At 43.2% G+C, this 27,356-nt stretch overlaps 2 protein-coding genes and 1 long non-coding RNA gene across 7 annotated transcripts in view; 1 reads left to right on the top strand and 2 right to left on the bottom strand.

The window, feature by feature from the left end:
• Nucleotides 1-5,698, bottom strand: part of PAPOLA (poly(A) polymerase alpha) — a 64,568-nt gene extending 58,870 nt beyond the window's left edge. For all 3 annotated transcript variants that reach the window (XM_004055667.5, XM_055361899.2, XM_031001604.3), the window contains exon 1: nt 5,064-5,698. In XM_004055667.5, the coding sequence (XP_004055715.1) occupies nt 5,064-5,071 (8 nt within the window). In that variant the 5' untranslated portion in view covers nt 5,072-5,698. The remainder of the gene's footprint in view (nt 1-5,063) is intronic.
• LOC109023251 (uncharacterized) lies at nt 5,363-6,011 on the top strand. Its single transcript, XR_008671480.1, has 2 exons — nt 5,363-5,458; nt 5,686-6,011. It is a non-coding gene; the product is annotated as an uncharacterized lncRNA (long non-coding RNA).
• Nucleotides 6,012-18,163: 12,152 nt separating this feature from the next.
• The window catches only part of AK7 (adenylate kinase 7), a 97,393-nt gene continuing 88,200 nt past the window's right edge, over nt 18,164-27,356 (bottom strand). For all 3 annotated transcript variants that reach the window (XM_019040006.4, XM_055361898.2, XM_019040007.3), the window contains 3 exons: nt 24,355-24,575; nt 20,521-20,679; nt 18,164-19,286 (listed from right to left, as the gene is read on the bottom strand). In XM_019040006.4, coding sequence (XP_018895551.2) covers nt 19,248-19,286; nt 20,521-20,679; nt 24,355-24,575 — 419 coding nt within the window. In that variant the 3' untranslated portion in view covers nt 18,164-19,247. The remainder of the gene's footprint in view (nt 19,287-20,520; nt 20,680-24,354; nt 24,576-27,356) is intronic.

Raw genomic sequence — 27,356 nt, 5'->3', positions numbered from 1 at the left:
CACCTGAACCTGGGATGCAGGGGTTGCAGTGAGCCGAGCTAGCACCACTACACTCCAGCCTGGGCAACAGAGCAAGACTCCATCTCAAGAAAAACGAAAAACAAAAAAACACCAGAGGTGCTGCATGGACAGCTCATACCACCACTGAAAAGTCTACTTCATCTTGGGGCAGCTGTTCTCAAGCAGGATTTCTGAAGTTTTCAAACATTTTGGTCTCAGGACCCCTTTACGAGTTGTAAAACTCTTAAAATGTATTGAGCACTCCAAAGAGCTCTTTCTTACATGCATTATGCTTACCAATATCCACTACATTGGAAATTATAACTGAAGAACTTTTAAAGTATTTATTCATTTAAATAACAAGAAACTCATTACATGTTAACATAGCTTTAAAAAACTATTTTCCAAAACAAAAAATTTAGTAAGAATGGCATGCTTTTGCATTTCTGTAAATCTCTTTAATTCTGGCTAAACCAAAGATGGCTGGATTCTCATAGCTGCTTCTGCATTCAATCTGTTGCAATAAATTGTTCTAGTTGAAGCATATGAAGAAAACCTGGCATCAAACCAACATCATAACTGTTTCTTTTTGTTTTGTGGAGATGGCTATGTCACCCAGGCTGGTCTTGAACTTGTAAGCTCAAATAATCCTCCCACCTCGGCCTCCCATAGTGCTGGGAGCAACATTATAATTGGAAAAGAGGAGTATTTAGTATTTTCAATTAATATGAGTAGTCTTCTTTGATACTACACCAGAACTCCACAAGTGGCAGTTTTGCAAAGATTAGTTACAATATGAAAGTTAAAACCCTATTAATAAGCCCTTGGTACTCTGTTGCATTAAAATCTGGTTTACCTTGCACTCTGAATGTACCCTTGAATGCACATATGATTTTATTACATCACAAATGGTCATTTGGAAAATATAGGTTCAGTGAATTATACAGGTCTACCAAATATTAAAAAACATTCTTTTTTTAAGCACACATTATACAGCATTAAAACTATATGCATTAATATTACCACCAATGTCAGCAGAAACATCTTTTAAGTATTGGGAAAAACCGTCAAGCTCATGATGGAAAAGCAAGCTTTCTAAAATTCTATATTTTGCTTGAAAGCTCCAATTTTTCACTGGCCAGGAATAGTCAGTTGTTTACCTTGGAGTGACAGACTTGCTTTATTCTCATTTAAGTCTCCTAAATACTCAAATATGAATATCCACAGTTCATCACTTGTTCTTTCAGATAAAAATGGAGCTCCATGAGAACACCAGTTTAGCTCACAAATCAACATACAAGTGCTCCTCAAAACCACCATTCTACTCCCCAGTATACAGCTTCACAAGTACTTTCCGTGGTCACAGTACATTAAATAAAGTGTCAAGATTTAATAAAATTAACCTCCTTTTACTGTTTCATCAAAAGCTTTTTAAACTATGAGTGTGCAGTCTTCAAGAAATAAAATGACAGCCGGGCGCCGTGGCTCATGCCTGTAATCCCAGCACTTTGGGAGGCCGAGGTGGGGGGGGGGGGATCACGAGGTCAGGATATCGAGACCATCCTGGCCAACATGGTGAAACCTCGTCTCTACTAAAAATACAAAAATTAGCTGTGCGTGGTGGCGTACACCTGTAGTCCCAGATACTTGGAAGGCTGAGGCAGGAGAATCGCTTGAACCCGGGAGGTGGAGGTTGCAGTGAGCCGAGATCGCTCCACTGCATTCCAGCCTGGCGACAGAGCAAGACTCCATCAAGAACGGAAGGAAGCAAGGAAGGAAGGAAGGAAATGACTATATACAATACCGGTTCTCTGCCTTGATTGTTCCTATGATGGATACAGCATTTCCCACCACTGCCTTTGCACCGTTAAGTACAAATGTTGAAAGACAAAACATCTCAGTAACATGAAAATAGTTTGAACATTATGTACCCTCTGAAAGATCTCAGTGGTCCCCCTCCCCAAGCATCCACAGATCACGCTCTGGGAAGCACAGACCATCCACCAGCAGGTACCAGTTCTGCTTGTTATGGCGATGTAAAACCACTACAATTCCCTCTTTTTTGTGCAGTCCCCGAAAACATTTTTGCTATTGTCTCGCCTAAGCCTTGCAGTAACTCTTTTTGGTAACTTTGACAACATTCTATGCATGTGGCATAAATGCTACTGATACTGGTTACTCTCCTTCACACCTTTTTATCACACGTGTGATACTCAGAACTGAGCTGATGCCAAAAATATCTGACCAACACAGAGTAGGACAGAAATACATCTAGTTTCCATAAGGGCATCACACTTTTCGTTAATGCCGTGGTTCTCAACCAGATTTTGCACCCCAGGGCACATCTGGCAATATCTGGAGACATTTTTGATTGTCATTACTGGGGAAATGGAGGGGTGGAGCTCCTGGAATCCAGTAGGTGGAAGCTAAGGATGCTGTTAAACTACAATACACAGGACAGGCACCTGCAAGGAATGAATCTGGCATAAATGTCAATAATGACTAGGTGAGAAACTGTTTAATGGATCCAAAGACTATCAAAACTTTCAGAAGCTTCATCACCATGACTCTTAAATCAGACTATAATCTTTCCAAAAGTATGTTTGTAGCTACATATGAAATTTAGACAAAATATGGACACTTGATCAAAATGTTCTGTAATATCCTAAATTTCGATAATTTGGATTTAAATTCATTCCGACAACTCACCTAGGGTCCATGCCCCAATGCCACTCACCCATCCAAATTTAACATTAGGACAGGTATACCAAAAATGAAAGTCAAACACAATATAGCTGGGAAATCACAATCCAACACATCAAAAAAACAACATTTATGACAGTGTGACAGCAGTACATGAAAAACAAAGCAACTTAATGAAGAAGAAGCCCTATTTTTCTTTAACTAGGCATTCTTTGGTCTCTCTATTGTTTACTACAGTAATTATCGTACACTTACTTTTTGAGTCTCGCTCTGTCACCCAGGCTGGAACGCAGTGGCATGATCAAGGCTCACTGCAGCCTCAGCCTCCTGGGCTCAAGCAGTCCTCCCACCTCAACCTCCCAAGTAGCTGGGATTACAGGCATGAGCCACCACGCCCAGCTAACTTGTGTTTTTTGTTGAGATGAAGTTTCGCCATGTTGCCCAGGCTGATCTCAAACTCCTGGCCTCAAGCGATTTACCTGCCTGGGCCTCCCAAAGTGCTGGGATTACAGGCGTGAACCACCGCGCCTGGCCCCGTCTTCCATTTTACACACTTGAACTAACTCGCGAAGAATTTGAAATACCTAAGGTCTTTCATAGAAATGTATACCTTCCCTCTTCAAAGAATGTTGGGGGAAAGTAAGTATAAAAGTACTTTTAATTCCTAGAAATAAGACACAAATTACTTAATGTTATTTCTTCATTGAAGCCTTTTAAGGTTTACATCTATCATTTTTAATGCTGGTATGATTATCAGAAAAAGAAGTCCCTTTTCAAAGACAGCAAAATGTTAACTTAATAACGCAGTCATCACATGACATCACTGCAAACATTTATCTCCTATTGAACTGAGAAACACCACAAAAATCTTGCTTAGACTCAGTTCTCCTAGGGTCTCTTATCATTCTATGAAAGGGAAAAATCAATAAACAGAAACCATGCAGATTCCAAGATTTTAGACATGTATAGTTAGTTAAGTCTAACAAACGTTTTCATCACAGAAGTAATGTGATAGACTTCTTAATAACCTAAGGGGGTGGGTGGGAGCCATGGAAAATCCTTTTAAAATACATAAATTGCGATAGAAGTCATTAAGGTCTGTGCCAAAGTTAGAGTCTCACCTGTAAAGAAACACATTCACACACATATATAATTGTAAAACTACAATCGGTGATTATGTGCTAAAGAAATTATCCTTACTTACAAAAAAAAAATAGACCTGAGTTACTACATTCGATGTCTAGAAACCACAAAAATCTTTATCCTGAATTTAACCAAAACTTTTGAGTGTCAATTACATGTTGCGTTTTGAGGCTACTAAGATGAAGAAAACTCGGTCCCCGGTCTCAAAGAGGCACTCTTACGCTTCAATATTCAAAAATGGAAGAAATGCAGTCTCACTATTTAGGCCTCTACAATGCTGTATATTTGCAGGAAAAAAAAATCCGTAATCTACTGGCAATGAGCTGCCAAATTATATCTCATTATCAGAAAGGGGGAGGGGAGAAAAAAACTTTTTAAAAACCCTCCAAGAAAAGAAAAAGGCGCAGTGGCATTAGAAAGCATAAAGAGACTAGCTTTAAGCCTTACAACCAGGAAAAAAAAAAAGTATCACCAGAGACAGAGAAAGAAGGAAACAGAATGAAACCTAGTTACCCCATCAAAACAAAACAGGGAAAGCAATACATAAGTCGTTTTGGAGGAGGGCACCCTGTGAAGTGCCCCCTTCTCCGACCGACTGTGAATGCTAGGGAGGCGGAGGTGGAGGCAGGCGGACTCAACGCTCAAAGCTGGGCTTTTAACTCGTGCTCCTACATTCAGACAAGGTCAGTGGAAAGGGGCTAACTCGGGCGCACAAGACAGGCATCTGGAAATGGGAGGGAGAGAGTGAGCAAACTGAGACAGACCAGGAACAGAAAAGCAACATCGAATGGGCCCGAGGGGCGCCGAGAGCGAGCCCGAACCCCAAGTGCTGATCCCGCGTGCAGCAGGGTCGTGGTTCCCCACCGCCAGGCAATGTTTTGTCTTCGGGTTGTTTTGATTTTCTTTGTGGACGGGGCGGAGAAACTGGAGTGGCCGGGCGAGTTAGAGGTTCCGCCAGCAATTCCGGAAGGGGAAGGCCCCCGGCCCGACGGCAGCTGACCCAGCCAGAAAGGGTCGGGGGACGCGGGAACCCAGCACATGGGGGAAGTGCGGCGGCGAGCGAGCGAGGAAACAGGAAGGTCCCCAGTCCTGCCTGCCTCCTACCAGCGGGGAGGGTCGGGCTCGCGTGCCACCCTCTCCGCCTACCTCTTCCCCTTCCCGGACGCCCCCCAAGGCCCAGCCGGCGAGCGAAAGAAAACAGAATACAAATTACTTACAACGGCATCGTCTCCGGCGCCGGCACCGCCCAGTCACTTCCCCCCCGCAACCGCCGCCGCTGCAGCCCTGGGCATGATCCACTGAGGCGGGAGGGAGGGGGGGGGCCTGCCTCAGCCCTGGGTCCAACCCCTCTCCCGCACCGCTCCCGCCGCTTTAAGCGCTTCTCCTCCTTCCCCTTCGTCCTAACATGGCGCCCGAGCGCTACCACAGCAACGTTCTAGAACTGCTGACGCCACCACGCACGCCGTGCGTGCGCCTGCGCACCAGCGCCGTCCGCCGCGAAGCCTCACGGGAAGCGGAGTTCCTAACGGCCCGGCAATTACCACCCGGGTCATCTCACACTTAGCAGTGGGTGTCAGATGGTGGAAGGGAACGCTCAGGGAGGCTCCGGGCGGTGAGTTGTCCCTCGGGCGGGGATGCCCTCGTGGGCAGTGCGGCGTGAACGGCGCAAGGAAGAACCCGGAGAGATCCCAAGCCACGAGGCGCCGCTTCCGGCGCACTGTGAGATCCCACCTTTCCCGCCGCCTGAGGTCGCGGCGGCTGCTCTTTCCCGGAGCAGCGTCCCTGGAGGCGCTGCCAGGGGGCTGAGGCACCCACGCGTGCACCGTATGTACCCCACAGCGCGGCGCTTAGAACGACTCGCATGAGTCGCTGCCTTGGGTTGGAACCGGTTACTCCGCCGCTTCGTACTGGACTGCAAAGTAACAAGTACTTCGCCGGGCAGCGGTGCCGACCCCGTGTGCTACGGCGAGAGGTGCTTAGCCTAGAGCCGACGAAAACATGTCCCCAGGACTCCCTTTCCCTCCCAGACTGCGTCCCACCAGATGGAGCTTTCCGTCTGTTTTAACCACCAGTGTATTCCTGATGCCTGACCCAGGCGCTGAAATATTTGTTGAACGAATAAATGTGTAGGTTAGGACTGTGACGACAGTCCGCGAATTCTGGAACACGGGCTGATTTTACTTTTGAACAAATGATGCACTGGAACTTTCTGACAGAGCTGACCTTTTATAGGAACATCAATGGCAGTCACCGCTGGCATTTTAGCAAAGGTTGTCTTGGTCATAATTTCCCCTTGACTGTGTTTCCAGCCCTTAATCTATCTCGGGTGGGGCCTGGAAGTCTATCTTCTCGCCACCCCTCGGCGAAAGTTTGAGAAAGTGTTTGAGGCAGAGCCTCCTCTCTCATATTCCCTCCATCTGCGAATTAGAACGAATTATAAGTTCTACGATGTCACATAGGGGGTTAGTGGAGAGGAAGAGGGAAAGAATCAAATACAGGACGCTGCCTTAACCAAAGTTCTAAACTCTAAATGTAATAATGTGCATTTGTGAGTCCTCAGGAAGTTTCACAAAGGCTTTCCCTTTTTTCACAGAATGTCTAGTAGGACTGGTGACTCCGAATGGGAAAAACACAGGACCTAGACCTGCCCTGTCCATTAGTGTAGCCCCTTGGCCACTTAGGGCCACTGAGCACTTGAAATGAGGCTAGTTCGTTTAGGAGGCACTGGAAGTGCAAAATACGCGCGGGTGTCAGTTCGAGGAATGTGAAATACCTCACTGATCACTTTTTATACTGATTGCACGTTGAAATATTTTGGATATATTGCAGTAAAGAAAATGTAAGCCGGGCACGGTGCCTCACACCTGTGATCCAGCACTTTAGGGGGCTGAGGTGGGAGGATCGCTTGGGCAGGAGTTAGAGACCGGCCTGGGCAATATAGGGAAACCCACGTCTCTACAAAAAGTAAAAAAAAAAAAAAAAATTAGCTGGGCATGGTAGTTCCTGCCTGTGGTCCCAGTTACTCCGGAGACTGAGGTAGGAGGATCGCTGGAGTGGGAGGTGGAGGCTGCCGTGAGTCGTCATCTCACTACTGCATTCCAGCCTGCGTTGACAGAACGAGATCCTGTCCCAAAAAAAAAGAAAAAAGAAAATATACTATTAAAATTAATTTTACCTGTTTTTTTAAATGTGACCACTAGAAAATTTTAAGTTATATGTGTGGCCTTCATTTCCATAAAATAGTGCTGATCTGCAAACAGACTTATATTTGATTGTCATTTCTTCCACTTAGTCTCTTTTCGTCTTGTCATCAAGGTGGCTTTGGCTGGAGACCCAGTAGCATAGTTGTCCCTAAAAGACTGAAAATCTGAGATCCAGATAATTCAATAATATATTAAGGCTATGGACTTCAAAGCAGCTTGTAAAGATATGCCCTGGGGCCTGGCACAGTGGCTCACTCACACCTGTAATCCCAGCACTTTGGGAGGCAGAGGATTCCTTGAGCCGGGAGTTCTAGGCCACCCTGGGCAACGTGGCAAGACGTTGTCTCTACTAAAAAAAAAAAATCAACAAAATTAGCTGGGCTTGGTGGCACACACCTGTAGTCCCAGCTACTTGGGAGGCTGAGGTTGGGAGGATCACCTGAGGCAAGGAAGTTGAGACTGCAGTGAGCCCTGATCATGCCGTTGCACTCTAGCTTGGCAACAGAGCAAGACCTTGTTAAAAAAAAAAAAATGCACTAAAGATGTACTTTATGAATAAAAGAATGGGGACTTTTTCAGCTTATGTTGTCCTCTGCCAGGCATCTCAGAAGGCAGTGAAGAGAGGGACGCTAAACATCCATGCTTTTGGTCTATAATTGCTTCAAACTATTTTTGTTTCAGCCTTCCATAGAATGAGGCAGCTAGATAGCACAGCTGATGAATATTTAGTACCTAGAATGTGCTAGATATCACGCTACTTGCCTAAGACATTTAAAAGGAACAATATTGAGGATTGAGGATGGAGTCAAGGTAGACTTCATGTAAGAGGTCACTTCAGACACGTCTTGATATGTTAGGGTTTGGTAAGTGGACAGAAGGAGTAGAAGGGCATCTCAGGTAAAGAGAACAATTCTTAAAAATAAAATGAGGCCGGGCGCAGTGGCTCACGCCTGTAATCCCAACACTTTGGGAGGCTGAGGTGGGAAGATCACTTGAGGTCAGGAGTTGGAGATCAGCCTGGCAAACATGTTGAAACCCCATCTCTACTAAAAATACAAAAATTAGCCGGGCATAATGGTGGGCGCCTGTAATCCCAGCTACTCAAAAGCTGAGGCAGGAGGATCGCTTGAACCCAGGAGGCACAGGTTGCAGTGGACCAAGATTATGCCATTGCACTCTAGCCTGGGCAACAAGACCAAAACTCTGCCTCAGAAAAAAATAAATAAATAAAAATTAAAACGTGCAAATAATTTATTTGGAGAAAGGGAAACTTTTGAAGTGACTAAACCACAAAATATTTAGTGAGGAGTGGTGAAAATAAAGCTGCAAAGTTAAGTGAGAAGCAGAAGATAAGGGGCATAGTGGTGCACACCTGTAGTCCTCTATTCCGAAGGCTGCGGTGGGAGAATCACCGGAGCCCAGGAAGTCAAGGCTGTAGTGAGCCAAGATCATGCCACTGCGCTCCAGCCTGGGTGACAGAATGAGACCATGTCTCAAAAATAAAGGGAGTAGGGGGAGATGGGAGATCATATAATGACTCCATAAACAGACAAAGGAATTATAGGTGGTGATAAGCGGCATTAATAAACCAGGCATTAGAGTTGTAGTGGAGGCCAACTTCAGATAGAGAAGGCTTTTCAGAGGAACTGACCTTTGAGCTGAGACCTGAAGTTAATTCTGAGCGATTTTGAATTTTTCTTTTTGTGAATGGAGGAGCCATTGAAAGTTTTCAAACAGGAGTTAGGTTACGTTTATATTTTTGGAAAGATGACTGAAAGTGTAAGGAATGAATTTGAACTAGGAGAGGTTTTGAAGCTGGAAGATGGGTGAGGCGGCTTTTGCAATCCTTCAGATGAGAAATGAAGTTTGAAATAAGGAAGAGAAAGCCGGGCGCGGTGGCTCAAGCCTGTAATCCCAGCACTTTGGGAGGCCGAGGCGGGTGGATCACGAGGTCAGGAGATTGAGACCATCCTGGCTAATCCGGTGAAACCTCGTCTCTACTAAAAATACAAAAAAATTAGTCGGGCGTGGTGGCCGGCGCCAATAATCCCAGCTACTCATGAAGCTGAGGCAGGAGAATGGCGTGAACCCGGGAGGCGGAGCTTGCAGTGAGCTGAGATCGCGCCACTGCACTCCAGCCTGGGCGACAGAGCCAGACTCCGTCTCAAAAAAAAAAAAAAAAAAAAAGAAGAAGAAGAAATAAGGAAGAGAAGAAGGGTTAGGATTTAGAAGGCATAGTTAATTCTGGATGGGAGAGGTGATGGAGAGGAAGAAGACCAAAATGATTTCGGAGGTTCTGAGTGGGGGCGGGTGACAGTGATTGGAGCTACTGATAAATGAAATAGGAAATAGAGGAGAATAACTGGGTGAGTGGATGAGATCGGGAGAGTAGTAGCTATGTGTTGATTTTGAACTGCCTGTGGGACATTCAGAAATGTCTATGAGGCAGTTGAAAATATGCTTCCGGAGCTAAGAAGAGAAATTTGGGCTGGAAACATTATAAACTCTGAAAACAAGAATCATGGCTTGGAATCATGTTTTGGCTCTGGAAGGACCTTATATACACCCAGCGACTACTCCAACTCAAATTTCATGAATGAGTAATAATCTAGATGCTCACAGATCATATTTAGGACCCAGTTAAGAATAAAACTCTAGCCAAGGAAAGTGAAGATAAGACCAATTAATAGTATATTGGTAGCAGTCCACTGTTACCCTTGCCTTGCTTGTCCTGAGTCCTGCCCACACCTCCCTCCAGCTGCTGCTGATCTCCGTGACTATTGCCCCATCACCTAGTGCCTGTTTTCTTGTGGCTGCGGAGAAGGGGGAAGATGTGTTCTACTGGAATTTTAAGTATAGTAGTCTCTCTGTACCCCCAGGGGATACCTTCAGAGAGTCCCAGCACATGCCTGAAACTGAGGGTAGTGCCAAACCCTATATTTACTATGTTTTTTTCCTACGCATATGTACCTGTGATAAAGTTTAATTTATAAATTAGGCACAGTGAGAGGTAAACAGCAACAATAATAAAATAGAACAATTATAACAATATGCCAGCATGACTACTCTTGCACTTTGGAGCCATTATTAAGTAAAATAAGAGTGGCTTGAAAACAGGCACTGTAATATTTGACAGTTGATCCCATCACGGAGAGGGCTGCTAAGTGACTAACTGGCGGGCAGTGTATACAGTGTGGAAACACCAGACGAAGGGCTGATTCATGTCCACCTGAGCAAGAAGGTGCAAGATTTTATGACACTACTCAGAATGGTATGGTATTTTAAACTTATGAGTTGTTTATTTCTAACATTTTTCATTTACTATTTTCAGACCACGGTTGACCACAGGTAACCAAAACAGGAAAGAGAAACCCCAGATAAGGGGGGACTACATTTTCCACAGAACAGTGTCATAAATAGTGGAAAGAATTTCAAAACTGGTTCCCAGAAGCCCACAGTGTATTCAAACAAACAAACAAACAAAAAATGCTTGAAAATGTTTTTGAGAACAGAAGCTCTTCATATATTGGGAACTACATGGATTGTATTTTGCTGTCATTTAGGAGTAGTCATAGGAGATACTGTGTGACACAGAGATTTTTATCCCAGTAGTGAACTCTGATGATCCACTGGGCCAATACTTTTCAAAAAATCAAAGATCAGACTTATTAATTACTAAAATAAAAATAATAATACAAGCATTTTTATCCAATGAGTGCTATACTCTTGAGCAGTCCTTTCATTAAATTCATTTCCCCTTTTTTTATATATCTATTTATTTTTTGAGACAAAGTCTTACATTCTGTCACCCAGGCTGGAGTGCAGTGCTGTGATTACAGCTCATTGTAGCCTCCCTCTCCCAGGCTCAACTGATCCTCCGGCCCCAGCCTCCCAAGTAGCTGGAACTACAGGTGCATGCCACCATGCCCAGCTAATTTTTTTTTATTATTTTTAGAGCAAAGGAGGTCCCAGCTACGTCACCTGGGCTGGTCTGGAATCCCTGGCCTCAGGCGATTCTCCTGCCTTGTCCTCCCAAAGTGCTGGAATTACAGGAATGAGCCACCACATCCAGCCATTTTATTATTTTGACTTTCACATTTAATTCTATGCTCCACTTCAAAATAGTTTCGTGTGCAGTATGAGGTAGAGGTCAAGGCTTGGCTTTGTTTTTAATACGTGGATCTCTAGTTGATGGCCATGCACCATTTATTTAAAAGATCATACTTTCTTATCGAATTGCCATGGCACGTTTGCTCTAAGTCAGGTGACTATAAATGTGTGGGTCCATTTCTAGGTTCCTGATTCTGCTCCATTGATCTATGTGTCTGTTCTAATCACTGTAGCTTTGTAATAAGTCTTGATATCTGGAGAGTGTAAGTGCTATAGGTTTGTTCTTCAAAATCGTTTTGATTATTCTAGGTCCTTTGCATTGCCATATACATTTTAGAACCAGATTACTGGTTTTCTTTTCTTTTCTTCTTTTTTTTTTTTTTTTTTCTGAGACGGAGTTTCGCTCTTGTTGCCCAGGCTGGAGTGCAATGGCACAATCTCGGCTCACCACAACCTCTACCTCCCGGGTTCAAGCGATTCTCCTGCCTCAGCCTCCCGAGTAGCTGGGATTACAGGCATGTGTCACCACACCCAGCTAATTTTGTATTTTTAGCAGAGACAGGGTTTTTCCATGTTGGTCAGGCGGGTCTTGAGTTCCTGACCTCAGGTGATCCGCCTGCCTCAGCCTCCCAAAGTGCTGGGATTACAGGCATGAGCCACTGCACCTGGCCCAGATTACTGATTTTCATCCCCCCAAAAAATAAAGTGAGAAGGAAGCAAGCAAAGATGGAAGGAAAGAGGGAAGGAAGGAAGGAAGGAGTAGGGAGGGAGGGAGGAAGTGAACGAAAGAGAGAGAGGGAGAAAGATACTGGGATTCTGATAGGAGTTACATTGATTCTATAGATCATTTTGGGGAAGAATTGAAGTATTAACAATATTGGGCTTTATAAAGTATTAATATGGTCTGTCCCTTCATTTCTCCACTTATTTCATGTTTAATTACTATCAGTAATGTTTTGTAATTTTCAGTAGAGGTCTTACACATCTTCCTTAGGTTACCCTACCTATTTTATTGTAAATGATACCAACTTGCTATGATTTGAATATTTGTCCCCTCCGAAATTCATATTTAAATTTAATACCCAATGTAGCAATGTAGAGAGATGGGACCCTTAAGAGATGTTTGGGTGATGTGGGCCCTGTCCTCTTGCATGCATTAACCCATTCATAGATTAATGCAATAATGGGTTAATGGATTAATGGATGGTAGTGTTGGAAGGATGAGAAGCACAGAGACTCCAGATACGTTTTGAAAGTTGAGCCAATATAATACATTGATGTATTGGATGAGGGGTAAGAGAAAAGGAAAAGAACCAGGCACAGTGGCTCATGCTTGTAATCCCAGCACTTTGGAAGGCCGAGGCAGGTGGATCACCTGAGGTCAGGAGTTTGAGACCAGCCTGGCCAACATGGCAAAACCCTGTCTCTATTAAAAATACAAAAATTAGCCAGGTGTGGTGGCACGCACCTGTAATCCCAGCTACTCAGGAGGCTGAGGCAAGAGAATCCCTTGAACCCAGGAGACAGAAGTTGCAGTGAGCCAAAATTGCACCACTGCACTCCAGTCCCTGGGTGACAGAGAGAGGCTCCATCTAGGTAAAAAAAAAAAAGGCAGAGAGAGAAAAGGAAAAGAATCAAGAATGACTCCAAGGTTTTGGGCCTGAGCAACTGGAAGGATGGAGTTACCAATAACTGAGGTGGGAAGATGGGGGAGCAGCAGGTAGAGGGGAGGGAGGAGGGGGATCAGGAATCAGAGTTGGCCATGTTAAAGTTTAGCATGCCTACTAGACATTCAGATGGAGGGAAGAAAGTGTTTGAAGGAGGAAATGATAAAATGTGTCAGATGCTCAGAGACACCCAGTAAGACGAGGCCTGAAAATTACCAATTGGATTTGGAAATATGGAGCTCGCTAGTAACCTTGCTATATTGGGACCATAGCTGGAGGAGGATGTGGAGGTGTGGGAAGGTTTTTGCATTTTAATTTGGTTTTGTCTTGTTTTGAAGTACGGAAGCTAGTACCTCATGTTTAAAGCTTGACATGATGATCCAGAAGTGAGAGAAAAATTAAGCTACAAGAGAAAGCAGACAATTTTAAGAGTAGAATCTGATTATGTGAGGAGGGACAGGAGCGAGGACACAGTTGAGGGCTGACCTCAGACGGGAGCACACACAGTTCTCTGTAGCAGAAGGGAAGGTAGAGATAGGTTTATAGTGGGAGGATGTAGAAGCTCTCTTTTATCCTTGTTTTTTTCTTTTGCTGGTTCCACGCCCATGAAGACAAAGAAGCTCTCTTTTGATGGCTTATTTTTTTTGTTTGTTTTTTGTTTTTCAGTAAACCAGGAAGCAATGTCATGAAATGAAGGCATGAAAATGTAACTATTATAAAGACTATTGATTTCAAACTGTGGAGAATGTATTCTTTTTATTGGGATTTTTAATTAAAATATAAGGGTCAAAAATAGTATAGAGTGCAGCCATAAAAAATAAATCATGCCCTTTGCAGCAGCATGGACGCAGCTAGGGGCCATTATCCTATGCTAATGAACATTGGGTACTCATGGACATAGAGATGGCAACAATAGACCCTGGAGACTACTAGAGGTGGGAGGAAAGGTGGGGGCAAGGGTCGAAAAACTAAACATTGGGTACTATGCTCACCACTTGAGTGATGGGGTCATTTGTGTCCCAAACTTTAGCATCACACAATATACCTATGTAACAAACCTGCACAGGTTACCCGCTGAATCTAAAATAAAAGTTGAAATTATAAAAAAAAAAAAAAGTTTCCAAAAATGGTGCAGTGAAACAAAATTAAAAATAGGTAAATTAAACTTCCTCAAAACTAAAACCTTTTGTGTCTTAAAAGGCACTCTCAACAGAATGAAAAGACCCATGGAATGGAAGGAAATCTTTGCAAATCATACATTTGACAAGGGTCTTGTATCCATAACATATAAAGAACTCTTACAATTCAACAACAAAAAAACAACGCAAATAAAAAGTGAGCAAAGGGCTTGAATATACAGGCACACCTCATTTTATTGTCCTTTGCTTTACTGCACTTTGCAGATACTGTTTTCTACAAATTGAAGGTTTTTGCAGCCCTGCGTCAGGCAAGTATATCAGCACCATTTTTCCAACAGCATGTGGTCATTTCATATCTCTGTGTCACATTTTGATAATTCTTGCACTATTTCTAACTTTATTATTATTATTCATTAGTGATTTTTTTTTTTTTTTTGTGAGACAGAGTCTCGCTCTGTCGCCCAGGCTGGAGTGCAGTGGCGAGATCTCAGCTCACTGCATGCTCTGCCTCCTGGGTTCATGCCATTCTCCTGCCTCAGACTCCCAAGTAGCTGGGACTACAGGCGCCCACCACCACGCCTGGCTAATTTTTTGTATTTTTAGTAGAGATAGGTTTCACCGTGTTAGCCAGGATGGTCTCGATCTCCTGACCTCGTGATCCGCCCGCCTCAGCCTCCCAAAGTGCTGGGATTACAGGCTTGAGCCACCGCGCCCGGCCTCATTAGTGATTTTTTTATGTCACTATTGTAATTGTTCTGAGGCGCCACAAACCATGCCCATATAAGACAGCAAGCTTAATTGATAAATGTGTGTTCTGATTGCTCCACCGACCAGCCATTTTACCATCTCTGTCCCTCTTCTCGGACCTATCTTTTCCCTGAGACACGACAATATTGAAATTAGACCAATTCATAACCCTACAATGGCCTTCAACTATTCAAATGGAGAGTAACAAGTCTTCACTTTAAATTAAAATGTAGAAATAATTAAGCATAGTGAGGAAGGCATATTGAAAGCTGAGACAGACCAAAAGCTAGGCCTCTTGTGCCAGTTAGCCAAGTTATGAATGCAAAGGAAAAGTTCTTGAAGGAAATTAAAAGTGCTACTCCAGTGAACACACAAATGATAAGAAAGTGAAACAGCTTTATTGCTAATATGGAGAAAGTTTGAATGGTCTGGACAGAAGATCATACCAGCTACAACATTCCCTTAAGCCAAAGCCTAATCCAGAGCAAGGGCCTAACTCTCTTTAATTCTATGAAGGCTGAGAGCGGTGCAGAAGCTGTAGAAGAAAAGTTGAAGCTAGCAGAGGTTGGTTCATGAGGTTTAACAAAAGAAGCCATCTCCATAATCTAAAAGTGCAAGGTGAAACATGAAGTGCTGATGTACAAGCCACAGCAAGTTACTCAGAAGATCTAGCTAAAATCATTTAAGAAGGTGGCTGCACTAAACAACATTTTCAACATAGCGAAAACAGCCTTATATTGGAAGAAGATGCCATCTAGGACTTTCCTACCTAAAGAGAAGTCAATGCTAAGCTTCAAAGCTTCAAAAGACAGACTGACTTTCTTGTTAGAAACTAATGTAGCTGGTGACTTGAAGTTGAAGCCAATTGTCTATTTACCATTCCCAAAACCTTAGGGCCCTTAAGAATATAGCTAAATCTATTCTGCCTGTGCTCTCTTAAGGGAACAATGAAGTCTGGATGACAACATGTCTATTTACAGCATGGTTTACTGAAATTTTTTTTAAGAGACAGAGTCTCAGTATGTTGCCCAGGCTGGAGTGCGGTAGTGATTCACAGATGTGATCATTGCACATCACAGCCTCAAATTCCTGGGCTCAAGCACTCCCCTGCTTCAGCCACCTGACTAACTGGGACTACAGGCATGAACCGCTGTGCAATGGCTTGGTTTACTGAATAGTTTAATTCTACTGTTAGGAACTACTGGTCAGAAAAAAAAAATGATTCCTTTCAAAATATTACTGCTCATTGACAATGCATGTAGTCACCCAAGAGCTCTGATGGAGATGTATAAAGAAATTAATGTTTTCGTGTTATTAACACAACATTCTGCAGCCCATGAATCAAGGAGTAATTTTGACTTTCAAGTCTTATTATTTAAGAAATACATTTCATAAAGCTATAGGTGGCATGGATAGTGATTCCTCTGATAGATCTAGGTGAAGTAAATTGAAAACTTTCCAGAAAGGATTCACCATTCTATATGCCATTAAGAACATTTCTGATTCATGGGAGGAGGTCAAAATGACAACATCAACAGGAGTTTGAAAGAGGTTGATTCCAGCCCTCTTGGATGACTTTGAAGTGATTAAGACTTCAATGGATGAAGTAACTGCAGATGTGATGGAAATAGAAAGAGAACTAGAATTAGAAGTGAAGACAAAAGATGTGACTGAACTGCTGCAATCTCGTGATAAAACATTAAACAGATGAGAAGTTGCTTCTTATAGATGAGCAAAGACAGTGGTTTCTTGAGATGGAATCTACTAGTGAAGACACTGTGAACACTGTTGAAATGTACAACAAAGGATTTAGAATATTTAATAAACTTAGTTGATAAAGCAGTATCAGGATTTGAGAAGACTGACTCAAACTTTGAAAAAGTACTAATGTGGGTAAAATGCCATCAAACAACATGACATGCTACAGAGAAATTTTTCTTTAAGAGTCCGTCAATGTGGCAAACTTCACTGCTGTCTTTTTTTTTTTTTTTTTTTAGATGGAGTCTCACTCTGTCACCCAGGCTGAAGTGCAGTGGCACAATCTCGGCTCACTGCAACCTCCACCTCTTGGGTTCAAGTGATTTTCCTGCCTCATCCTCCCAAGTAGCTGGGATTACAGGCACACGCCACCACGCCCAACTAATTTTTGTGTTTTTAGTAGAGATGGGGTTTCACCATGTTGGCCAGGCTAGTCTCGAACTCCTGACCTCAAGTGATCCGCTTGCCTCAGCCTCCCAAAGTGCTGGGATTACAGGCATGAGCCTACTGTGCCCAGCCCATTGCTGTCTTATTTTAAGACATTGCCATAGCTACCCCAACCTTCAGCAGCCACCACCCTGATCAGTCATCAGCCATCAGAATTGAGGCAAGACCCTCTACCAACAAAAAGATTACAACTCACTGAAGGCTCCGGTTATTGTTAGCATTTTTTAGTAATAATTTTTTTTTTTTTTCTTGAGAAGGAGTCCCACTCTGTCGCCCAGGCTGGAGTGCAGTGGCACGATCTCGGCTCACTGCAAGCTCCGCCTCCCGGGTTCATGCCATTCTCCTGCCTCAGCCTCCTGAGTAGCTGGGACTACAGGCACCTGCCACCACGCCCGGCTAATTTTTCTGTATTTTTAGTAGAAACGGGGTTTCACCATATTAGCCAGGATGGTCTCGATCTCCTGACCTCGTGATCTGACCGCCTCGGTCTCCCAAAGTGCTGGGATTACAGGCATGAAGCAATAAAGTATTTTTAAATTAAGATAGGTACCTTGTTTTTTAGACATAATGCTATTGCACAGTTAACAGATAGTGTAAAATATAGTGGAAAAATAACATATGCACTAGGAAACAAAAAAATTGGGGTGACTTGCTTTATTACAATATTAGCTTTGTTGTGGGGGTCTGGAGCCAACCCCTTAATATCTATGAGGTATGCCTGTGTGTTTCTCCAGAGAAGACATCGAAATGGAAGCAAGTGCATTAAAAGATTCTTAGTCACAATATGATGCCACGTCACACCAACTATGATCACCATTAAAAAAATAAAAACACAGAAAATAACAAGTGTTGGTGAGGATGCAGAAAACTGGAATCCCTCATACATTGCTGGTGGGAATGTCAAATGGTGCAGCCACTGTGGAAAACAGTGTGGCAGTTCCTCAATAAGTTGAGCATAGGATGACCATATGACAGCAGTTCCACTCCTAGGTATCTAGCCAACAGAACTGACAACCTGTGTTCAAATAAGAGCTTGCACACAAATGTTCATGCCAGTTGTAGTCACAGTAGCCAAAAGGTGGAAACAACCCAAATGTCCATGAACAAATGAACAATTAAACAAAATGTGGTATGTCCATACAATGGAATAGTATTCAGCTATGAAAAGGAATGAAGCACTAACACATTGTATGACATAGATGAACCTTGAAAACATTTTGCTTAGTGAAAGAAGCCAGACACGAAAGACCACCCATTATATGGTTTTATTTATAATAGGTAAATCCATAGAGACAGAAAGCAGATTCGTGGTTGCCTGGAACTGGGGGGAGGGAATAATGGAGCGTGACTGCCTAATAGGTGCTGGGTTTCCATTTGGGGTGATGAGAAAGTTCTGGACTAGATAGTGGTGGCTGCAGATCATTGTGAATGAACTTAGTGCCACTGAATTATACACTTTAAAATGGTTACAGTGGTCAATTTTATGTTACATGTATTTTACCACAAATAAAAAGTCAGGCAGTTATATTAGGTTACATTATTTAAAGGGATAAAATACATATGCCATTAAACCTAAACTAATTTCTCATTTAGGGTAATTCTAGGAATCTTACGGGATTTTTGGAACTGGAAAAGACTATAGGATGGATAACTTATGCCTATGTTATAAAGTGTGTTGAAAATATTTAGCAACTTGTCACTTATCACAAAGATTGGAATTATCCTGTTATGGAGATTTCTCCGCCTAAAGGTTTACAGTTCTCTCCGATTCATTGTCTGGGATCCTGACCCTGAACTCAAAGCAACCTTTCCCTAACCATTGCTTCATTTAAAAAAAAAAAAAAAAAAAAGCCACCTTACAGGCACCAATCTTGTCTGATTTACTGTGAGTCAACGGGCATAAATCACTTCAATTTATTTCCATTTCTAATAACATTGTTATTGGGGCGATAACAAGTCATGGAAATTAGCCTACATGTTAGAATAATACATAGTCTACAATATATAGTCTGATTTTCTTCATGCTATAAATACCTATAAACATTAGTGTACAGAAGCGGTATATTTAGACCTGACTAAAGAATAAAATATTAAATCAGTATTTGCCTCATGAGCTATGCAGAAATGTCTTTATCAATTTACATTTCAAATAGAGTTTTAATGACAGTCATGTCATATAGCTTTTAATAGAGATTCTAGTTTATAGAATATTTGTCTACAAAAAAAAGAATTTTCTAAGAACTGGAAAAGCATTTTTCAAAGCAATTTTTCAAAGTATAATAAGTGATCTGTGGTTCTGTAAAGGTAGATAATACTAGATCTTTCAAGTTTCACTGCGCTTCAGGATTGTTCTTGAAGAGATATTCTGCCTACAATTTAAAAAAAGACAAGTCAACAATTTACAAGTTATTATTAGTCACGTATTTGTATTAGTAATGTTTACAATTTAAAAATCATCCTGGGCCAAGCTTGGTGGCTCATGCCTGTAATCCCAGCACTTTGGGAGGCCGAGGCGGGTGGATCACTTGAGGTCAGGAGTTCAAGACCAGCCTGGCCAACATGGTGAAACTTCGTCTCTACTAAAATACAAAAAATTAGCTGGGTGTGGTGGCAGGCGCCTGTAATCCCAGCTACTTGGGAGGCTAAGGCAGGAGAATCACTTGAACCCGGGAGTGGAGGTTGCAGTAAGCCGAGATTGTGCCATTGCATTCCAACCTGAGCAACAAGAGTGAAACTCTATATCAAAATAAATAATAAATAAATAAATAAGTAAAAGTACATACTTTTTTACTTTCAAATGAATAATAAAAATCTTACATGGGTTTGACGAATGAGGGAAAAAAATCTTATTATAAATGGTGAATATATTAGAAGCTATTTCCCAAAGAACCAGAAACATAATTTTGCTATCTCAACTGGTTTTCTGTTAAGATTCAGGCAGATTAGGCCAGGCGTGGTGGCTCACGCCTGTAATCTCAGCACTTTGGGAGACCGAGGCAGGCAGATCACGAGGTCAGGAATTCAAGACCAGCCTGACCAACATGGTGAAACCCTGTCTCTACTAAAAATACAAAAATTAGCCTGGGGTGGTGGTGCACACCTGTAATCGCAGCTACTCAGGAGGCTGAGGCAGGAGAATCACTTGAACCGGGAGGTGGAGGTTGCAGTGAGCCGAGATCGTGCCACTGCACTCCAGCCTGGACGACAGAGTGAGACTCCGTCTCAAAAAAAAAAAAAAGATTCAGGCAGATTTTGTTTTCTTTTTTTTTTTTTGAGACGGACTCTCACTCTGTCATCCAGGCTGGAGTGCAGTGGTGCGATCTCGGCTCACTGCAACCTCCACCTCCCGGGTTCAAGCGATTCTCCTGCCTTAGCTTCCTGAGTAGCTGGGACTACAGCGCGCGCCACCACACCCGGCTATTTTTTTTTTTTTTTTTTTTGTATTTTTAGTAGAGACGGGGTTTCACTATGTTGGCAGGGTGGTCTCTAACTCCTGACCACAAGTGATCCCCCGACCTTGGCCTCCCACAGTGCTGGGATTACAGGTGTAAGCCGCCGCACCCAAACTCAAATTGATCTTTTTTACAAAATTAAATATGTTACCAGAAAATCAACAGGGTCTTCGGGTCGGACGTTGCAACATTCATTCAGGCCCTGAATAAGAGTTGGCATCACATAGGTCATTAAATAGTTTCTCAGGGGAATCGACTGAGCCTCCAGTAATTCTCTTTCTTCTCTTTTCACTTCCTCCAGTCGTTTATTCTAAAATAGAATATTTGGTGGTAAAGTAAATGTGTAGTGAGGAAGGGGAGAACACTCACACAGTTCACCCTACAGTGCATTGAGACACTGCTAGAAATGGTCACCATCTATGATACAGATGGCATTTCCAATCAGCAGAGAAAAGACATAAATGGTGTTACAACAACTTAGCCATTTGGAAAATAATAAATTGGATCACTTCTTACACCAAAATAATTTCTAGCTGCCCAAATGAAGCAAAATAGAAAAAAAAAAAAAAAAGAAACGCCACTAGAAAGTCTGGAGGGCATTGGGATAGTGACATGTGCAATTCTTTGCTCAGCATACAGCCACCCTCTCTCTTGGGAATCATAATTCCAGATTTCTTTTGAGAAATCTCCCTTCTCAGCCTAGTGGTTTGGTTTGAGTGGGATTTAAGCCCATCAGCCAGCCACCTCCTGGCCATAGATTCTAATTAAGGATCAGCACAACATCAAAATTGGTTACAATTTACAATACCTAAATTGTAAACAGTACGAGTACAAATACATGACTAATAAAAACTTGTAAATTGTTGACTTGTCTTTTTAAAAAATTCTAGTTAAAGATCAGCACATCAAGTGCCCTGCCATGCATGGTAGGTGCACCTAAGAATGAAGCCTCCCATGCAAGGCAGGACAGAGAGGGGGATCCTAAGTCTTTGGTGACATCATTTGAGCCACTATATCAAGCCTCACCTGAAGCCAGCCCTACCCCTGGACTTTTCTGGTTTTCTTTATGGTGAAGTCATTTTGAGTTTGCTTTTCTATCACTTGCAAGATAAAGAGTCCTAGCTGGGCTGGGCGCGGTGGCTCACGCCTGTAATCCCAGCACTTTGGGAGGCCGAGGCGGGTGGATCACAAGGTCAGGAGATTGAGACCACGGTGAAACCCCGTCTCTACTAAAAATACAAAAAAATTAACCGGGCACGGTGGCGGGCACCTGTAGTCCCAGCTACTCAGGAGGCTGAGGCAGGAGAATGGCGTGAACCTGGGAGGTGGAGCTTGCAGTGAGCCGAGATCATGCCACTGCACTCCAGCCTGGGTGACAGAGCAAGACTCCGTCTCAAAAAAAAAAAAAAAAAAAAAGTCCTAGCTGATATTTGTTTGAAAGGAGGTCTTTCTTAGCAAGATTGCCAACCCAGAGATCAAAATAGGAAACAGGTGGATGGATTTGACTACATATAAACATGAAACTTTTGTGTGGTCAGAGAAAATACCATAAATAATGTTAAAAAATAAATCATGAATTGAGAAAAACTGCAATACATTATTAAAAAGTTAAGATGTGATGAGGATACTATGTGATGCACACTACTTGCCAGGTGCTGTGCATAGTTTACGTATATTACCTCTTTAGTCACCACAGTGACTGTATGAAGTAGGTACTATCATTATCCCCACTTTACAGATGGAGAAACTGAGACACAGACAGGAGCTTGCACAAGGCCACATACCTACAGAGAGAGTGGAGTGGGATTTGAACTCTAGCAGCACGACTTGGGAGGCCAACTGGAGCCGTTCCTGTTTCTATTGAACTAGTTTATCAGGAGTTCTTTTTGCAAAATAATAAGAAAAAGTCACACAGCCCAAACAGGGGCAAAGAAAATACACAACATGAGAAGAAACATAAATGCTTAACAAACAGAAAAAGCTGTAAGATTAGTGATCAGAGAAATGAATATTAAAACAATGAGAACAGTTTTTATCAGCCTGACATGTGCGAGCAAAATTGAGAAAGCAGGTTTAGAGAAGGTGTAGGGAAATAGCCACCTGTTAGATGATACATAAACTGGTTTACCATTGCTGGAGGGCAGTTTTTAAATATGTATCAAAACTTAAACCATGTCTAGTCTGACCCAGCAAACTTTAGGAATTTATGTTAAGAAGATTAATCAGGCACCCAAAGATGCGTGCATTGGGCCTGCCTCCCTCCCTCCATCCCTCCTTTCTTCCTTCCTTTCTCCCTTCTTTCCTTCCTTCTTTCCATTTGTTGAGTGCCTGTTATGTGCCAGGCACTATTCTAGGCACTGGATATATGGTAGTGAACAACACAGACATCCCTGTCCTCATGTAACTTAAGTTCTGTGCAGAGAAAAGGCAAGAAACAAGATAAATACATAAAATGTATATAATAGGTAGAGTAAGTACAAAGAGGAAAATTAAAAAGTATAAAAGGGGATGTGACAGGTTGTGGGGAGGGGTAGACATTGAATTTTACAGAGACCAGGAAATGCCTCACTAGAAAGACGACTTCTGGTAAAGATGCCCAGTGTCTGTGAGGCAATGAGTCATGCAGATGACCAAGACCACCATTGGCGCACTGTTTGAAATTGGGAAATATCAGAAGCAGCCAGGTCACAAAAGACCTTGACCACAATGACAAGTTTGGATTTTTATCAAATTGTGATAATTGAGAGCCTGTGAGGAGTTGTAAGCAGAGAATGGCCATAGTGGGTCTGCAGTTTGGAAGGATCACCTGGCAGCTGCGTGGGAACAGACTGGAGATGGACCAGGGTGGAGTTGGGGAGGACAGTGAGAAGACACTGCGTAATTCGGATGAGAAACACTGCCCCTGATCAGAAGTAGAGAGCTTGGGACAGATTTGGGTGCCATTTTTGGTGATGGTGGTGTTTGTTTTTTGAGACAGGGTCTCACTCTGTCATCCAGGCTGGAGTGCTGTGGCATCATCATAGCTCATGGCAGCCTCAGTCTCCCAGGCTCAAACAATCCTCCAGGCTTAAGCAATCCTCCCACCTTAGCCTCCCTAGTAGTTGGGGTTACAGGCATGCCACTATGCCCAGCTAATTTTTATTTAGTAGAGTCAAGGTCTTGCTATGTTGCCCAGGCTGGTCTTGAATACCTAAGCTCAAATGATTCTCCAGCCTCACCCTCCCAAAGTGCTGGGATTACAGGTATGAACCACCATGCCCAGCCTAAGAGTGCTATTTTTGGAAGCAGAATCACTTACTAGATTCAGTGATTTGGGGAATGAGGAGGGGTGGAATGAAGCTGACCACCTGGGTAGGTTAGATGGGTAAATGGAGGAAAATCAAATCAAATCATGAGGTCAATGCATAGTAAAATGTTACACATTTACAGGAATTTGTATTACTAATACACCTGCTAATGGCTAGTTTTTGTTACTAAGCAAGCTGGGCATGGTGGCTTATGCCTATAATCCCAGCACTTTGGGAGGCAGAAGCGGGTGGATCACTTGAGATTAGGAGTTTGAGATCAGCCTGGCTGGCCAACATGGTGAAACCCCATTTCTACTAAAAACAGAAAAATGAGCTGGGCTTGCTGGTGCACACCTGTAGTCCCAGCCACTGGGGAGGCTGAGACAGGAGAATCACTTGAACCCGGGAGGCAGAGGTTGCAGTAAGCCAAGATTGCACCACTGCACTCCAGCCTGGGCGACAGAGCCAGACCCTGTCTCAAACAAAAAGAAAAAGAAAAAAAAAAAAACAAGCAAAAGACCATGAATATCCTTTTTTAAATGGTACAAATGACAAAAAGCAAACACAAATTTGTTTAGGGTATTTCCATGACATTTCCCTAGAGCAGGATGGGAAGTGGAACTGGCCTAAATGGCTTTGCCAGGCACCGCACCCCTGTTCCACAGATAAACAGACTCACAAACACACTCACCACTCACCCACTCCTCCCAGCGAGCTATCTTCTCTGCCATCTCCACGGCCTCCTGGTGCTCGCGTTCTGCTTCCTCAGCAGCCTCCCTGGCCAGCCGCTCCTCCGCAGCCTTCCGCTCCTCTTCTGCCTTTTCTTCATCTGTTAAACCATAATTTCGAGGCTCCCCAATCTCTTTGATGAGCTGTTTGATAGCAAGTCTATTCTGAGCATCTTCAAGTTTTCCTACATCTTTAAATACCAGGAGAGAGATCAACACATACTTATATTCTAGGCCTGCCTGCAATTGGGAAAATTCTTTATTACTATAAACTTGTGATAGTCAATTATGTAAATTACCACATAGGGTTTTCTTTTCTAATTGCCAGCATAGTTCAGAATTTCTTCTCTCACGGGCAAATATCAGACCAGAGTCTGAGAGCTGTGGGTAGGAAAATTTGGACTTGGGTCTATGAGTTCTAACAATGACTTGATTTGAGTGATTGAATGGGGGAATGGATTGCCTGAAAAGTAATGAGCTCTCCATGCCTGGAAGTATTCAAGCAAAGACTGGGACACTTCTTACAGAGGTTTCTACAGAAGGAAGTCCTGCACTTGTGGGAGGCCAAACAGGGTGACCTTTCTGAAAATCAATGATTCTGGTGTACATTTTCAATTCATAAAAAAATAACCATTTCAGTGAGTCTACTTGAATAGGAAAAATATCCAGACTCCAGAATATCTGAAAAATGTTAGTATCAAGACCAAAGAGAAGAAAAAGAGAAATGGTGTATTGATAAATACCGAGATCTCCACGGTCACTGAGGTGGTAAATTCTATGCCACTCTCTTAGGGCTGCTTGGAAGGTGTCTGCAGAGAACGATGTGCAGCAGACACATTTTGGTACTAAGCCCCTTCAGACCTTCCTCTGGGTAGCTGCTTACCCCACGCCCATTCATAGTCACTGCTGTGCCCACCCCGCCCATGTTTGTTTTTTATTGTTTTGTTTTGTTTTGTTTTTATAGAGACAGGGTCTCCCCATGTTGCCCAGGCTGATCTTGAACTCTTGGGCTCAAGCAGTCCTCCTGCCTTGGCCTCTCATAGTGCTGGGATTACAGGCATGAGCCACCACCCCTCCCATGTTTGTATGACCTTGACCTAGACCAGAAGCACCACCAAGTTCTAATATGGGAAGAGGGGAGGAGCAGAGCCAGTGCACTGGTTGGTGAACAGAAGCAAGCCTTTAAAAAAGCAAAAAACAGCTGGCCACGGTGGCTCACACCTGTAATCTCAGCACTTTGGGAGGCCGAGTAGGTTGAGGTCAGGAGTTCAAGACCAGCCTGGCCAACATGGAGAAACCCCATCTCCACTAAAAATACAAAAATTAGCCTGGCGTGGTGGTGCACACCTGTAGTTCCAGCTACTTGGGAGGCTTAGGCAGGAGGATCACTTGAACCCGGGAAGCAGAGGTTGCATTGAGTTGAGATTGAGCTACTGTACTCCAGCTTGGGTGACAGAGCAAGACTTTGTCTCAAAAAAAAAAAAAAAAAAAAGTAAAAGTCATATCGGTAGCTCCTCATTGCCTGACCTGTGACATTTAAATGCATTTCTCACTGGGTGTGGTGGCTCACGCCTATAATCCCAGCACTTTGGGAGGCCGAGATGGGCAGATTGCTTGAGGCCAGGAGTTTGAGACCAGCCTGGCCAACGTGGTAAAACCCTGTCTCTACCAAAAATACAAAAATTAGCTGGGCATGTGGCATACACCTGTAATCCCAGCTACTTGGGAGGCTGAGGCAGGAGAAACGCTTGAACCCAGGAGGCAGAGGTTGCAGTGAGCCAAGATTGCGCCACTGCACTTCAGCCTGGGTGACAGAGGGAGATTCTGTCTCAAAAAGAAAAAATAAAATAAATAAATAAATAAATAAATGCATTTCTCCCTGATTACTCTGAGTAATTACAAGCTTGATATCACTAACTGGACACCTTTGAGAAGGTACTTGGGAATGATTCCCCCTAGCAATATTCCACTCTGACCCCAGAGTGGGGCCACTGCTGATTAGACTGGGGTGGGGCACCTCAGCCCGAACTGTGACCAGCAGAGTTGCCCTTCAGGGAATGTGGGATTGGACACAGTGAAGTCAGCTCTGGCCTTGGCTCCCAGTGTAGCATTGTAACTCTGGGGTGTGGGGTGGCCTCAGCCTACCACACAGGCCACAGAGGGGGAGAGTACACTGGCCCAAAGAGAGAGAGGACAAAGAGACACTGAGAGAGAAGCAGAGTCCAGAGCTGATGAGAGGATGTGATTCCCAGCATCTTTCCAGGGCCCCATTCCAGACATTGCAGAGGCCGGGCTGCATCCCCGGCTGTGAGACGCCCTCCCCACCTCCCATCCTTAGGATACATTTCTCCCTTCTGCTTTTATATTATCTCCCAGTTGTCAGTTGTAGATGAGGCCAAATGAGATGGGCACAGGATGAGATGGAACACAATGGCCACTCATTCATTCCTCCCTGTTACTTATTTTTTTTCTCAACATTTCTCCTGGGCTCTCCTGATCATCCTATAAACAGTTTTTGGGACCTAACTGAAAAGATGACAATCACTATTTTTCTGAAATGTATTCTCCATTCTTTCCTAGTTCTCTAAATAATGTAAACTAATTTCCATATTAGGAGGTACAGAACCCTTAGCTTTTACATATAAAGCATGTCCAACATGCAGAAACATGTCCAGATGAGGACAAAACCCAGTCACTGCTCTGAGGGTGCAGACAAGAAGAATTTGCAGATTTATAAATTGTTTTTGTATTTCTTTTTTTTTTTTTTTTTGAGACAGAGTCTCACTGTCACCCAGGCTGGAGTGCAGTGGCATGATCTCACTTCACTGCAATCTCTGCCTCCTGGGTTCAAATGATTCTCCTGCCTCAGCCTCCTGGGTAGCTGGGATTACAGGTGCACACCACCACGCCCAGATAATTTGTGTATTTTTAGTAGAGATGGGGTTTCACCATGTTGGCCATGCTGGTCTTGA

The sequence above is a fragment of the Gorilla gorilla genome, chromosome 15, assembly GCF_029281585.2.
Source record: "Gorilla gorilla gorilla isolate KB3781 chromosome 15, NHGRI_mGorGor1-v2.1_pri, whole genome shotgun sequence".
Classification (NCBI taxonomy): domain Eukaryota; kingdom Metazoa; phylum Chordata; class Mammalia; order Primates; family Hominidae; genus Gorilla; species Gorilla gorilla.
This window is presented reverse-complemented; position numbering and strand designations above follow the sequence as displayed.